General features: G+C 47.4%; 1 protein-coding gene across 1 annotated transcript in view; it reads left to right on the forward strand.

Annotated features, from left to right (window-relative positions):
- Positions 1-11,410, forward strand: part of LOC115654771 (ATP-binding cassette sub-family G member 2-like) — a 28,659-nt gene extending 17,249 nt beyond the window's left edge. The window contains 9 exon segments of the mRNA XM_030569530.1: positions 173-298; positions 1,394-1,650; positions 2,754-2,836; positions 3,288-3,377; positions 5,586-5,710; positions 6,209-6,363; positions 7,747-7,836; positions 9,139-9,257; positions 10,124-11,410. Of these exon segments, the coding sequence (XP_030425390.1) occupies positions 173-298; positions 1,394-1,650; positions 2,754-2,836; positions 3,288-3,377; positions 5,586-5,710; positions 6,209-6,363; positions 7,747-7,836; positions 9,139-9,257; positions 10,124-10,271 (1,193 nt within the window). The 3' untranslated portion in view covers positions 10,272-11,410.
- The last annotated feature ends 1,546 nt before the right edge of the window (positions 11,411-12,956 follow it).

Consider the following 12,956-nt stretch of genomic DNA (forward strand, 5'->3'; position numbering starts at 1 on the left):
CCCCGCCTGAAAAACAAGAGTTGACTCGCCCTCTCAGCAGCGGTGCTATGGTTAGTCAGTGCTTCCAAAGCACCCTAAGAGGCTGGGGGAGGGTGGAATGTTCTTATAACCAGTCCTTACCAAGCAGTGTTTTGTCTAAAACATGAATGTGTTCTGCTTGCTATCGTTACAGGGTATCAATGTGAGCCCTTCAACAACCCGGCTGACTTCTTCCTTGATGTGATAAATGGTGACTCCACCGCCGTGGCGGCAAGCAAAGGTGATCAGAGAAGCCTGGACAATGGAGGGACTGGAGGAGGTGAGCTAGTGAATGAGACAGAAGGCCTTGGCCAGATTGCAGGGGAAGTTGCAGGCAGTGAGGGTAGATTTTTGTTTTGTTGTTTTCTCCTAGTGAGTGGGCATTTTATTGTATATTCCTACTTGTACTTTGCCCTCAGGTATAGCACCTTTCAGCAGGAGTCTTCAGGCTCTCAAAATACTTTGAAAAGGTGACTTTGTGCTATCAATCCACTTTTACAATGGGGGAAGAAATTGAAGTACGGGTAGTTAGATGAAGTGACTTGCCCCTGGTCACCCAGGTAACTGGTAGCAGAGACAAACTAAAACTCAAGCCCAAGCAGAGTTCTGACCCTGAAAAGGAAGCAGTGCCACAGACTCCCTGAAATTCATTAGGGATGTTGGTAACTGCTGTTGATTTTATGTGGCAGGCGGTCAGATAGTATAGTGATGGGCAGCAGTATAAAACCCTGAGACAGCCAGAGAACTGGGAGCAGGACCCAGACGTCCTGACTTCTAGTCCTGTGCTCTAACCACTAGAGAACAGTGCTTGTCCTCCAAGGAAGCAATGTACACAAACCAGTTTATGATCAAACACTGCCTTTTTCTGTAGCTGTGTATGCATGTGCAGTGTGCAGCACTGTGTAGTACAACAGGTCTGTTGTACGGCCACGCAACAAAGACCCAGTTGTATAGAATCTGTAGAGGGTGCACACTTGGGCTCCTTCACCCATTGAAGCAGGTGCCAGCCACCTTTAAAGCAGCTGGGCTAGCTAGAGTGCAGTCAATTGGGCCCAGATCCTCAAAAGGATTTAGGCTCCTAACCCCTACCGATTCATTACATTGAGAGTTAGGCACCTAAATCCCTTTGAAAACCTGGGCCCTGGTCTGCAATGCCGGCCAGCGGTCTCTTTAGTGAGATCCATGAATAAGGAACCTGGAGCAAACTCAATGGGAAGTTCCCATGTTGATCCCAAATCCTGGTCAGCTAAAGATTTCATGGGTTTCTCATGATCAGGGGTTGCATTAGTGAGATCCCATTGAGCCAACAGTGCTGGGTTTAAGATGGGGGACTGGAACAGTCATGCTGAGTCTTGCCTTGGGCCCTTTACTCTAGGGGTAATCGGTGATGAAGAGCAGAATGTGGACAAGAGTGTGGTGGAAACTCTGCACCAGCTGTACCTGAACTCCAGCCAGTATCGGGACACAGGAGAAGAGCTGAAGAAAGTGGAGCTCAGACAGAAGAATGAGCAGGGGAAGTCAAGACGCGTGAATGAGGTCACATATGCAAATGGCTTCTTCACTCAGCTCTACTGGGTGTCCAAACGTGCCATCAAAAACCTCATCAGGAACCCCCAGGCATCTGTGGCACAGGTGAGACGTTGCTACTGAGCAGGACCACTCCAGTCTCACTCTGCAGTGGTTATATAAGGCTTCTCGTTCTGGTATCGCCATCCCCACTATGATTACTGGGGTGCATCCAGCTCTGGTCAGCAGGGGCAAGAAATCGTGACTACCTGATGGCTGGTTGGTGACCTATGTGAAACTCCAGGTCTTTAGTAAACATCACAGCAGACCCTTGGGCTGGCTGGCTGGCTGAGCTGAATGCCTGATAAATGCCAGCACTCAATTACAGTGCCTCCAGAACAAGGCAGAAGCAGGGGAGGACCTGGGACTCGTTGGGGTCTCTCCAAAGCACAATGTCTTTGCTCCATACAGATCACACAGCCCTGAACGACAGGGGCTGTGACTAAAAGCACAATCTAACCCTAAACAAATGAGCAGCAAGCAGGATCCAGCACAGAGACACAGTGGGCTGAGTTCTTCTCAGAATACTCCTGTGACCCCATAGGCCACGGATCCATTAAGAAATGGAATTTCATATGAGCCACTGAATTACTTTTGCTCCCTGCTGACCAGGACTGGAGTCCAATCAGTGACGTAGAGGCAGGAGGACTCCAAATCCCATTATGTCTATTGATATTTATAAAGCACCTGTCAAAATAGGACTGGAATTTTCCAGGCCCCTAAGGAAACTAGGCACCCTTCATAGACAATGGGCACCCAACCCACTTAAGTGCCATTAAAGGTCCCAGCCTTAGTTTTGTGCAAGTACAGCGACAGCCGTCTGGGAAATGGTCAGTTCTCCATCCCACTGGGAATGTAGACAGTACCTTGAATTTTGAGTGTGCTGTTAATTCTCTGCCCTGTTTAGGGTTATTGATGATGGGCTGTTACTTTGGAGCACATGATTCAGTTTCTTTGCAGAGGAGTGTGGCCAAGGCTTTTAGGCTTGTCTGGAGGGTAACTGGTGAGAATTTGGCCCAGTATCTTTGTTTGTACCCAAACACTGGCCCAAAACATCAGAGACAAATGTGAATTTTGGGGCCTGTATGTGGCTCTAATGACCTGTGTTCTATCCAGTGACCTCTCCTTGTTCTTCCCTTTGCACAATTCCTTTTTCTTTGCGCCTCCAGATCGCAGTGACCACCCTCCTAGCCTTGGTTGTGGGGGCCATCTTTTTCGGAGTAAAACTAGACCAAAGTGGCATTCAGAATCGGTAAGGCTTGAAGTAGGGTCCCATTTATTTCGGGTCAATCTCTGCCACATTTCAGCAGCGGGGAGGTGTTGGGTCCCTGGGCTACATTCAGATCCAGAAGGGGTGAACAGGGTTTGACGTCCTAGCTTTTGGTGCCCAAGGTCAGGCATTACTGTATTTCCTGAAGCAGCAGCTGTCCCATCAGCCCCAGGAGTATTCCTGCCACAGGTGGTATCAGTTAAGTATCTGATACCTCCTGTATGCAATGTTGGTCCAATAACACGTATTACCATATCCACCTTGTCTCTCTGATACCTCCTGCGTCAGGGAACTGTACTGTATTGGCAGGGAAATGCCTTGATGATATAATAGGCTTTCGGTGTCTCTAGCTGCTATGATTCTGGATAAGGTTTCTGGTATTGGAGATTTTGGCCTGTGCTTTGGTCTTCAACTATTTTGATTTGTATTCCAGGGTTGGATCCTTGTTTTTTGTAACCACAAACCAGTGCTTTTCCAGCGTATCAGCGATCGAGCTGTTTATAAAGGACAAGAAATTGTTTGTGTAAGTAGCAGCCCTCCCACAAGAATTTATTTATCAGAATTTAGGGTAGAGGGTGAGAATTTTGAGACTACCTGAAACGAGTTTCACCTGCCAGGACCCAACTTTGAGGCTTTGCTTCTCCTCTGCAACCTCTGGTGCTAACAAAGACCGCGCCACTCAAATAGGGGCGCTGCTCTGTTTAGGAATCTGAGATGGTACAAAGGGAACACAGAGTCCAGGCTAAGCAGGAGGCAGAATTTGGGGAAGCTGCAGAGGAGTGCTCAAGAGACAGAGAAAAGACAACCCATAATCAGGGGCACCAGACTGAGGGACCCAAGGGGCCATGGCCCTCCCACTTTTTGCCCAAGCCTGGCCCACTGCCCCGCCTCTTCCCCCTGAGACCTCGCCCCCTGGTCAGGCCAGAAGCTGGAGCCTGGCCTGGGTAAGAGCAGTCCTGGGGAGTTGCAGACCCTCCACCTGCCGGGGGAGATGGCAGCAAGAGCAGCCCCTGGCCTGCATCCCCACCCCCTGAGCCCCCAACCCAGGGCAGGTGAATGGTCAACAGCTCCCCACAGGTGCCCAGGCAGCTCTTACAATGGCCAGGCTGTGGCTCTTCAGCCCCTGAAGCCCTGCCCCCAGGCCATGCTGAAAGCTGGAGCCAGATCAGAGTAAGAGCTGCACAGGCAGCTGTGGGAAACCGCGGACCCTCCACCTGCCCTGGACACGGGCCGGGAGCTGCTCTCAGGCCTCTCCACTCCAGGCAGGTGGAAGAGCCCAGCTCCCCAGCCAGGCTCGGACTTCCAGCTTGGCCAGGGGACAGGGCCTCAGGGGAAAGAGGAGGGGCAGAGATGGGATGACAGAGGGGGCAGGGCTCTGTACCCCCGCCTCCTCTTCCTCCCCCCCCTCCCTCGCACACACACTCTTTTAGGCAGAATCCATCACCCCTGCCCATAATGGCTTAGCATTGAGGCCAAGCCTTGTAAGGACACCTGAACTATGAGCTGGATGATCCCACATACACAGAAAGGAAATAGGACTCAAAGAATAGCTTCCCCATCAGTGGGTATCAGATCCTGGGCCCCTGTGAAGTCCTCTTTGCGCCACAGCAGTAATGAAAATGTGGTTTAAAGCTGCCCTAAAGGGGCAACTGGGAATCTCTCTCTGAAATGTGACTGTAACCCACTGGGAAGTGTATGTTACAGATCCCCCAGTGTGCCTATCTACACAGGATATGAGTTGTTACAGCCCTCAGCTACTGCGCCTTGGCTCAAGCAGTAGTAATTCCTACTTTTAGCTCTGAAGATCTCTTGATCAATCCCCATTGTGTTGACAAGATGACAGCTGTCACATAATTACCTCTTAAAAGTGTATGCAGTGCCACCACAGGGCACTGGCACGATAGCCCCTGGAGACTGGACACATCTGCCACTCCCCACTAGAGCCTCAGCAGCAGCACTGCCAGCTTCCCTCAGGCTGATTTCTGCCAGTGCTGTCCCCTAGAAAGCACTTTAGGGGTGAGGGCCTGTCAGAGTTCAGCCTCCACAGCTTAAGCACTGCTTGGCCTGTCTACAAAGACTGTCAGTGCAGGCTCCAGTTAATGCCAGTGGCGACTCGGACACCTTGGCCCTGGTAACTGACTTGAGACCAACTCATTTCACCTGGCCCAGCAAACAGCCAATGACTTTTGGTCACGACCTGAATTGGATTTGAGTCAGTGGCTTAGAAGTGAGTTCCAAGTTTTGAGCCTTTCACTTCCGCTTGGAAACAGATATTCAGAGTTAGCTATGGAAGCTTTCAAATCAGTCCTCTTCCAGTCAGAACCAGCCTTTGGCCTTCCACCTGTGCAATGTTCAGGACCATTCCCTTTGGGGGGGTAGGGGGGCTTTTTCAGTATAGTAGTGCTTCACACTGCTATAGTGCTTTCCACTCAGGGATCTCAAAACCCTTTACAAAGCATAGGGAAGCCCTTATGACAGCCCTGTAGGGGCAGATCAGTATCGTTTTCCCCCCCCCCTCCCTTTATGGATTGGGAACCTGAGACACAGAGCAGGTAAACAACTTGCCCAAGGTTGGATAGTGAGTCAGTGGCAAAGCTAAGAATGGAACTCAGTTATCCGGACATTACAGATGTCTTTTTAATAAATAGCAGATAGACATTGCTGAATATAGTTCTCATCCATATTGATCACCTCTAAACATGTACAATAACCTGTGTTCCTGTCTTCACAGCCATCAGTACACCAGTGGGTACTATCGAGTGTCAGCATACTTCTTTGCCTTGATCATTGGAGACCTTTTGCCCATGAGAACTCTTCCAGGCATTATCTTTTCATGCATAAGTTACTGGATGATTGGTAAAGAACTGATACGTTCACTTACTGCCCCCGCCCCGCTTTGTTCTTGCATAAAGACCTTTGATGTCTTGAATCTGAGTCATCCATGCTTAATTTCTACAGCTAAGCCACACAAATGGTTTTCAAAAAAGGGAGAAGTAGTGCCTCCAGCATCCCTGTATAGACTGAACTGTGTGTGTGTTTGAAGGCTGTTAAATGCAGCCTGATATACAGGAGTAATTCATGGGCTGAAATCTAGCTGGAAATCATGCTAGAAAAAGGCCAGCCAGCAGCAGGAATGCAGGGTGAAGCTGGCTACCTACTCCCAGTAAACTTACTTTGCAGTTTGCATCTCTTGAATTCCTGGCCATCTGGCTTCTGCTTCATTGCAGGCCATTCTAAACTCTGTTGCTCCTCGCCTGAGCAAGTGTCTTGCTCCCATGGACAGGGATCCGAGGGCAGCTGCCCAGGTTTTCTAACCCAGCCATTCATCAGACCTGTTTCTTGCTGTTTTGACAGGCTATCAGGCAGTAGCAGGACGGTTCTTTTTCTTCATGCTGACACTGGTACTAGTATCCTATACAGCCACGGCCATGTCTCTGGCTATCAGCGCTGGGATGGATGTGGTGGCCATTGCCAATCTGTTTATCACTATTTGCTTTGTCTTCATGCTTGTGAGTACTGTGTGCACGGTTGGGGGGAGAGCAGGTTGTATGGAAGGCAGATGTGGATTGACTGAGCACTAATGGAAGTGAGGGATTAATAGGGGTGGGGAAGCTCTGACAGTCTGGGCCCTTACCCGTACACAGTGCACCTCAGTCCTGACCTCCAGCACCCTCTGTCACTGCAGTCCGAGATCACACACACAACTCTACCAATGCATGTTAGTTCTGCCCTGCCGCTCCCCTGGCTATTCCAGTCCTAGGCTTGCACCTCATGCTGCCAAATGCCCGTGGACCTCAGCGCTGACGTGCAGTACCCCTTGCCCATGTTGTCAGGCCCAACATACCTTTGCCTGTGCATCACTCTCCTACTGCACCCTCTGCTATTCCCATCCTGTCCTGCAGCCAGTGTACTGCATCTTAACCTGCTGCTGCACCTTTAGTTATTCCAGTCCTGGGCCTTCCACTGCTCTACAATGCACCTTAACCCTGACATGCAATGCTCCCTGCTAGTCTAGTCCCAAGCACACTATACCAGTGCAATTCTGCTGACCCACAACTTCCCCTGGTATTCCAGTCCTGGCCCATCAAATAGCCCTCCCAGTGCACACAGTCAATAGCCTTCCTTCTGGGAAAGAAAGCTACCGAGGCTCGTGGCTCCATGATGTGAGCGTGTGCATAATGAGGACTGGGCTGAGAGAACCAGGCTCCTTTTACTGCTCACCAGGGGCCATATTCACCAGTGGCATTAGTGGGTGCAAGTCTGCTTACACCAAAATTCGGTGTCTCAAACAGAAGTAAATATTTTCATGATTTCTTTAACAACCTCAGTCAAGGGAATTTAAAAAAACAACCCCTCTTCCCTGCACTGCAGGCAGCCTGGACAAATAGCATTGTGCCAGGTCACAGGGAAAAGACTTGAAATAAGCTGTAAAGGGATGTATTTTGTTGTGCTGAATGCTGCACGTAGTCTGAGGAATGGGGACATTCACACCCTCATTTTTGCTTTGCCTCTGGTTTGCTTTTGGTTTTCACCATTAACATGTTTCTTCCCTGAATACATTTCTTCAAGGCTTGGGTGAGTTCTACCATGTGAATGAGAGTTTAAGGCGGAGGTGCTGGGTTTTTAACTCCTATAGTTTTGCAGCTATAGCCTGAAGTGTGGGTGGTTTGATTGGCATGCAGGTGCTGTTTTTCCAGATGGGAAGGGGAATAACCAATATAAGGCACACTTATACCAGTACAGCTGCATCCACCCTAGAGGAAGCAATGTTGCTTTAACTGTACTGATATAGTTAAAGTAAGACAACTCTTGTGTGTTGCCAAGGCCTAAGAGTGGATGAATCTGTGTCAGTGCATGAATGCATGACAGCCTCTTTCTTTCTGTCATTTCAGATCTTTTCTGGCCTGTTGGTGAACCTTCCTTCTGTGATGGGATGGTTGAACTGGCTCAAATACTTCAGCATCCCCAGATACGGCCTCACGGTGAGTAGAAAATGTTGTTCTGAAATGAATAAAGTGCTCAGGGTGTCACTTCCTGGAGAGGTTTTTAAGGTGAATAAAGTTATTTCGAAAGTAATTGCTTACTCTTTTTTTTTTAATTAATTTTTATGAGTTAATATATTTTCATGAAAGGTGTTGGGTTGGAAGCTCTGGGGAATGAACTCCTCTACTGAACCACAAAATAGGTACCACATGGGCCACAGCAGGGCAAATCACCCTATCCTACCACCCACCCATGGGCTTAGCCCCTAGCCTGGAGAGACCATCTCTACGGGTGAGAAGGCAGTTCAGTACCATGGCCTGATAGTAGAGATTGCCAGGGAAGTGACCAATGTGTGGTGGCACTTTATGTGATGAGGGACATCTATCTATATTGTTTGTATGGCGCCCATTACCACAGTATCTGAGCACCTTACCATCTTTAATGTATTTTCTGTGGGAGGCAGGGCAGTGCTAATGCCTTAGTCACCCCATCATCTTCTCTTCTACCAGGAACCAAGCTGGGACACCCAGCCCCGTTCACGTAGAACCTCCGACACCTTCTCAGAAGGCTACAGCCAAGGTTTTCAGAAGTGATGAGTGATCTTGGGGCCCCTCAGTTTGGGTGCTTAATGTGAGACACCTAAAGGGGCCTGACTTTCGGAGGGCGGGTGCCCAGCCCTTTGAGGTATCTTACATCGGGTACCCAGAATCACTAGCCACTCTTGAAAATCTTGGCCGTTCCATTTGGACATTACCTACTGAAATTGGATTTGAACTAGTGAGCTCAGCTGAGAAGCAAACTCTGTATGTTTGCCAGGTGTAATTAGCCACAGGGAAGAGAGCCATCCAATATAGTGAAGTGTAGCTTTTCACCCAAATCTGAATATCCTTCCTGCATCATCAGGCGTCGCCTAGGGAAATAATAATGCTCTGCCGTCCCAGTCTATCGTGCTGATTGCTAGAATGGCTCCCTTGCTGTGTTTCAGTAACTTAACTTCTTCCCCTTCCCCCCCCCCCCCCGAGGATAGGTTTTTGGCCTATCAATCAAACCCCAGCCGGGAGGATCAGAAACTGCTCTTCTACTGGTCCCTGCCCTTTGACCTGCCCAACTTAGGTGGCCCTACCAGGAGTTAAAGTCTCCCACCAGCATAGCTGTCAAGGTCATTGGGACACACAGTCCTTCTCACCTCATCAGGGTGCAGCCCCTAGGGGATGTTTTCACTCAAAACCGAATGTTTACTCAGCATAGCAGGATGATGATGCAGTGTTTTACTACATCGTGGTGTCTGCTTTCCTCCACAGGCCCTGCAAGTCAATGAATTTAGAGACCTTTACTTCTGTGGTGAGAACCCCCAAAATATCGCTGCATCCCACAGGGATGCAGCTGATTGCTCCTCAAATGCTACACAATTTGGAGAAACGTAAGTGTCTAGCTCACAACAGTTCTTGGGCCTCAGTGGGAATGAGTTTCCTGAGGGTGGAGTTTCTACAGCCATTAGTTTGAAGTCACTATATTGCTCCTGAAACTAGCTGCTCATCAGCCAGCTTTCTCAAGGAAGCGTCACAGGACACCCACCTCAGCACGTTTTGGGGGGCTTATTTGAGACTGAGCAATTTTAGCGAATATAGTTTGTGGGGAACTGTAGGCTTCTGGCCTGGAACCTCAGCCTAGAAAGGACAAACAACAATAACATGTCCAAACAGACTTTGCCTATCTGAATTTAGTTTTGGTAGCCTGCCATGGCTTATCTTTATAAAGGATATATATATATATATTTTTTAAATCCTAATGTTTTCCCAGAATGGGGGTATATCAACAACAAAAGGGAAGCTGTGGAATTGTCATGAGAGGTTAAAAGGTGCCCATCCTTCGCATGATACAGAAGAACAGGCTGTATGACCTCATGGTAGGACACTTCAGCCCAAATGAATCAGAGTATAAAAAGATATGGTACCAGCCTGAACTGTTTCTCCCCTGGATATGGTGAGATGTGACAGTTAAAGGGTCACTGTGCTGACACATTAGGTATTGCTGGTACTCTGAAGCCATTAAAGGAGGCAAAGTGGTCTAGAGGATAGGAAAAGTGGGAGTCAGAAGACCCGGAGTTGTATCCCAGCTCTGCTACTGACCCACTGTGTGACTTTGGATAAGCCTCAGTGTCTGTTTGGGGAGAAAATGTCTCTGCAGAACAGAAACAACAGTAGCCACCTTTGTAAAGCACTTGGGAGATCTCTGGCAGAATGTGCTAAGTGTCACTATTAACATCTGTCCCATGTCCCCCTGCAGGTGTTATGGTGAAACATATCTGTGCAGCCAAGGGATTGCATCGACCAACTGGGCCATGTGGGAAAACATAGTGGCTCTGGGCTGCATGACTGCCATCTTCCTCTTGATAGCCTATGGGAAACTCCGATTCATGAAGAAGTTCACCTAGCCTCGCCGTCACTTTACTCTGTGACTTACCTCAGGACGTGGAACTGCAAAGTTTGTCAGGCCCATGCTCATTGAAGACCAATGAAAGATTAAGTGGGCATCGGCTCGAGCCCAGCGTACAAAATGTGGCCATTTGTCAGGCGCAAGGAATATCTATTATGTGATCATGAGCAACATTTTTTACCTTGTCTATAGTTACATTGCTGGCTATTTTATTGTAAGGAATTGTTAGACTATCATGTTCTCTTACACACTTCTGTAAAAGTGCACTCTAATTTATATAACTTCATTATTCTGTGGCCACTGTCTGCAGTATCTCAGGAAAACATATTTAAACATACATTAATATAAACCAGATTTAATTTTGGCAATCACCTTTATTCTGTCCATCATTGGTATATAATGACTGTTTTTCTGCACTGGTATTGGGTTTTTACTAGTGCCTACTATTGGATCAAAATAGAGGCCTGTTCTATGAGGCACTTCAAGGTTTAAGACTAGAAAACATTTTGAATTGCCTTACTTTGCAAACTGGGCATGGTGCAAATTTTATTTCTAGTAGCACCATAACATGAGAAGCTTTCCCCCATACCAAAATCAGCTCTCTTCTCACAAGGTAAAGAAGAAAGATCAGCTATGTAGGACCTGCCAAACACAAACAGGCTCATGGTCCACTAATGTGGTCTTTCTCAACCTGTGGGTCTCAACCTCAGAGGGGTGCAGAGCAGGCTGTGGAATTTAACATTGCAGAATTGGAATTTTTCAATAATAAATGTTATGTCTAATTCTATCCATATAGTGATTGGCTGCAACCAGTAAGTCATATACACCAAAGGTTACCATAGCACCACTGAAGATTCTGCGGTTATTTCTTATTCTGAGTATAGGGAAAGAGTGCAAATACAAATTGCTGGTACAGACTAACACGGCTACCACTCTGAAACCAGTGCAAAATCTGATACCTCTGTGTGATACATTGGTAAATGTAAAAAGAACAAGGAGTACTTGAGGCACCTTAGAGACTAACAAATTTATTTGGGCATAAGCTTTTGTGGGCTAAAGCTCACTTCATCGGATGCCCGCAATGGAAAACACTGTATTTTTCCACATGCATCCGATGAAGTGGGTTTTAGCCCACAAAAGCTTATGCCCAAACAAATGCGCTAGTCTCTAAGGTGCCACAAGTACTCCTCATTCTTTTTGCTGATGCAGACTAACACGGCTACCACTCTGAAATTGATAAATGTTTATTTTATAGAGGGAACCACTGTCTCAGAGTGTATGTTCATGCCGCGTTAGCTTAAGTTAACTCCTCTCAAGTGAGCCTAGCTCCAGTGGAGCAGACACGCTGCCAAAAAACACTTGAGCCACACAGTATGATTAAGTTAGCAGCACAGAGAAGCTGCATTACTAGCTCCAATGCCAGAAGCAGTGGAGCTTCAACCTACCCCGATGGGCCAAGCTAGCTTGAGTATAAAGCACCACTTCACTCAACCTACAGACTTTTGTGTGTAGGCCTGTCATAAACAGATAGCTAAGGGTTAATGTCTCTTTCACCTGGAAAGAAGTATCTGAAGCACCTGACCAGAGAACCAATCAGGAAACAGGATTTTTTCAACTCTGGGTGGAGGGAAGTTTGTGTGTGAGTCCTTTGTTCTTGGTCTTCTGCCTGTATGCTCTCTCAGCTATGAGAGGATTTCTATTTCCTGCTTTCTAATCTTCTGTTTCCAAGTTGTGAGTACAGAGTTCATAAAAACAATAAGGGTTATTGTTTTTTTTTCTTTTGTATTTACATGTCTATAGTTGCTGGAGTGCTTTGAATTGTATTCTTTTTGAATAAGGCTGTTTATTCAATATTCTTTTAAGCAAATGACCCTGTATTTGTCACCTTAATACAGAGAGACCATTTTTATGTATTTTTCTTTCTTTTTATATAAAGCTTTCTTTTTAAGACCTGTTGGAGTTTTTCTTTAGGGGGGAACTCCAGGGAATTGAGTCTGTACTCACCAGGGAATTGGTGGGAGGAAGAAGTCAGGGGGAAATCTGTGTGTGTTAGATTTACTAGCCTGACTTTGCATTCCCTCTGGGTGAAGAGGGAAGTGCTTGTGTTTCCAGGACTGGAAATAGAGAGGGTGGACTCCCTCTGTTTAGATTCACGGAGTTTGCTTCTGTGTATCTCTCCAGGAACACCTGGAGGGGGGAAGGGAAAAGGTTTATTTCCCTTTGTTGTGAGACTCAAGGGATTTAGGTCTTGGGGTCCCCCGGGAAGGTTTTTGGGTGGACCAGAGTGCCCCAAAACACTCTAATTTTTTGGGTGGTGGCAGCTTTATCAGGTCCAAGCTGGTAACTAAGCTTGGAGGTTTTCATGCTAACCCCCATATTTTGGACGCTAAGGTCCAAATCTGGGACTAGGTTATGATAAGGCCTGACTCAGGTTAGAGGCAATCCTGGAGTTACAGTTTGAGCTAGTGTTGCAGCAAAGACAACCCTTAGTGTCTAAAGATAAGCATATGCTAGTCATAATATGTGGCAGGCACAGAGCATTGGTCAAGATCGCAGTTGAACCCAATGGGGAGCTAGCCATGCTACCACCACAAAACACAAATGCTTGTGTTTTTCACTATAAGGAAGGCCCCCTGCTAGATCTGAAACCACAATTCCTGGCTTTTCACTTCCTCAGCAGCTT

This window comes from Gopherus evgoodei, chromosome 7 (genome assembly GCF_007399415.2).
Source record: "Gopherus evgoodei ecotype Sinaloan lineage chromosome 7, rGopEvg1_v1.p, whole genome shotgun sequence".
Taxonomy (NCBI): Eukaryota; Metazoa; Chordata; order Testudines; family Testudinidae; genus Gopherus; species Gopherus evgoodei.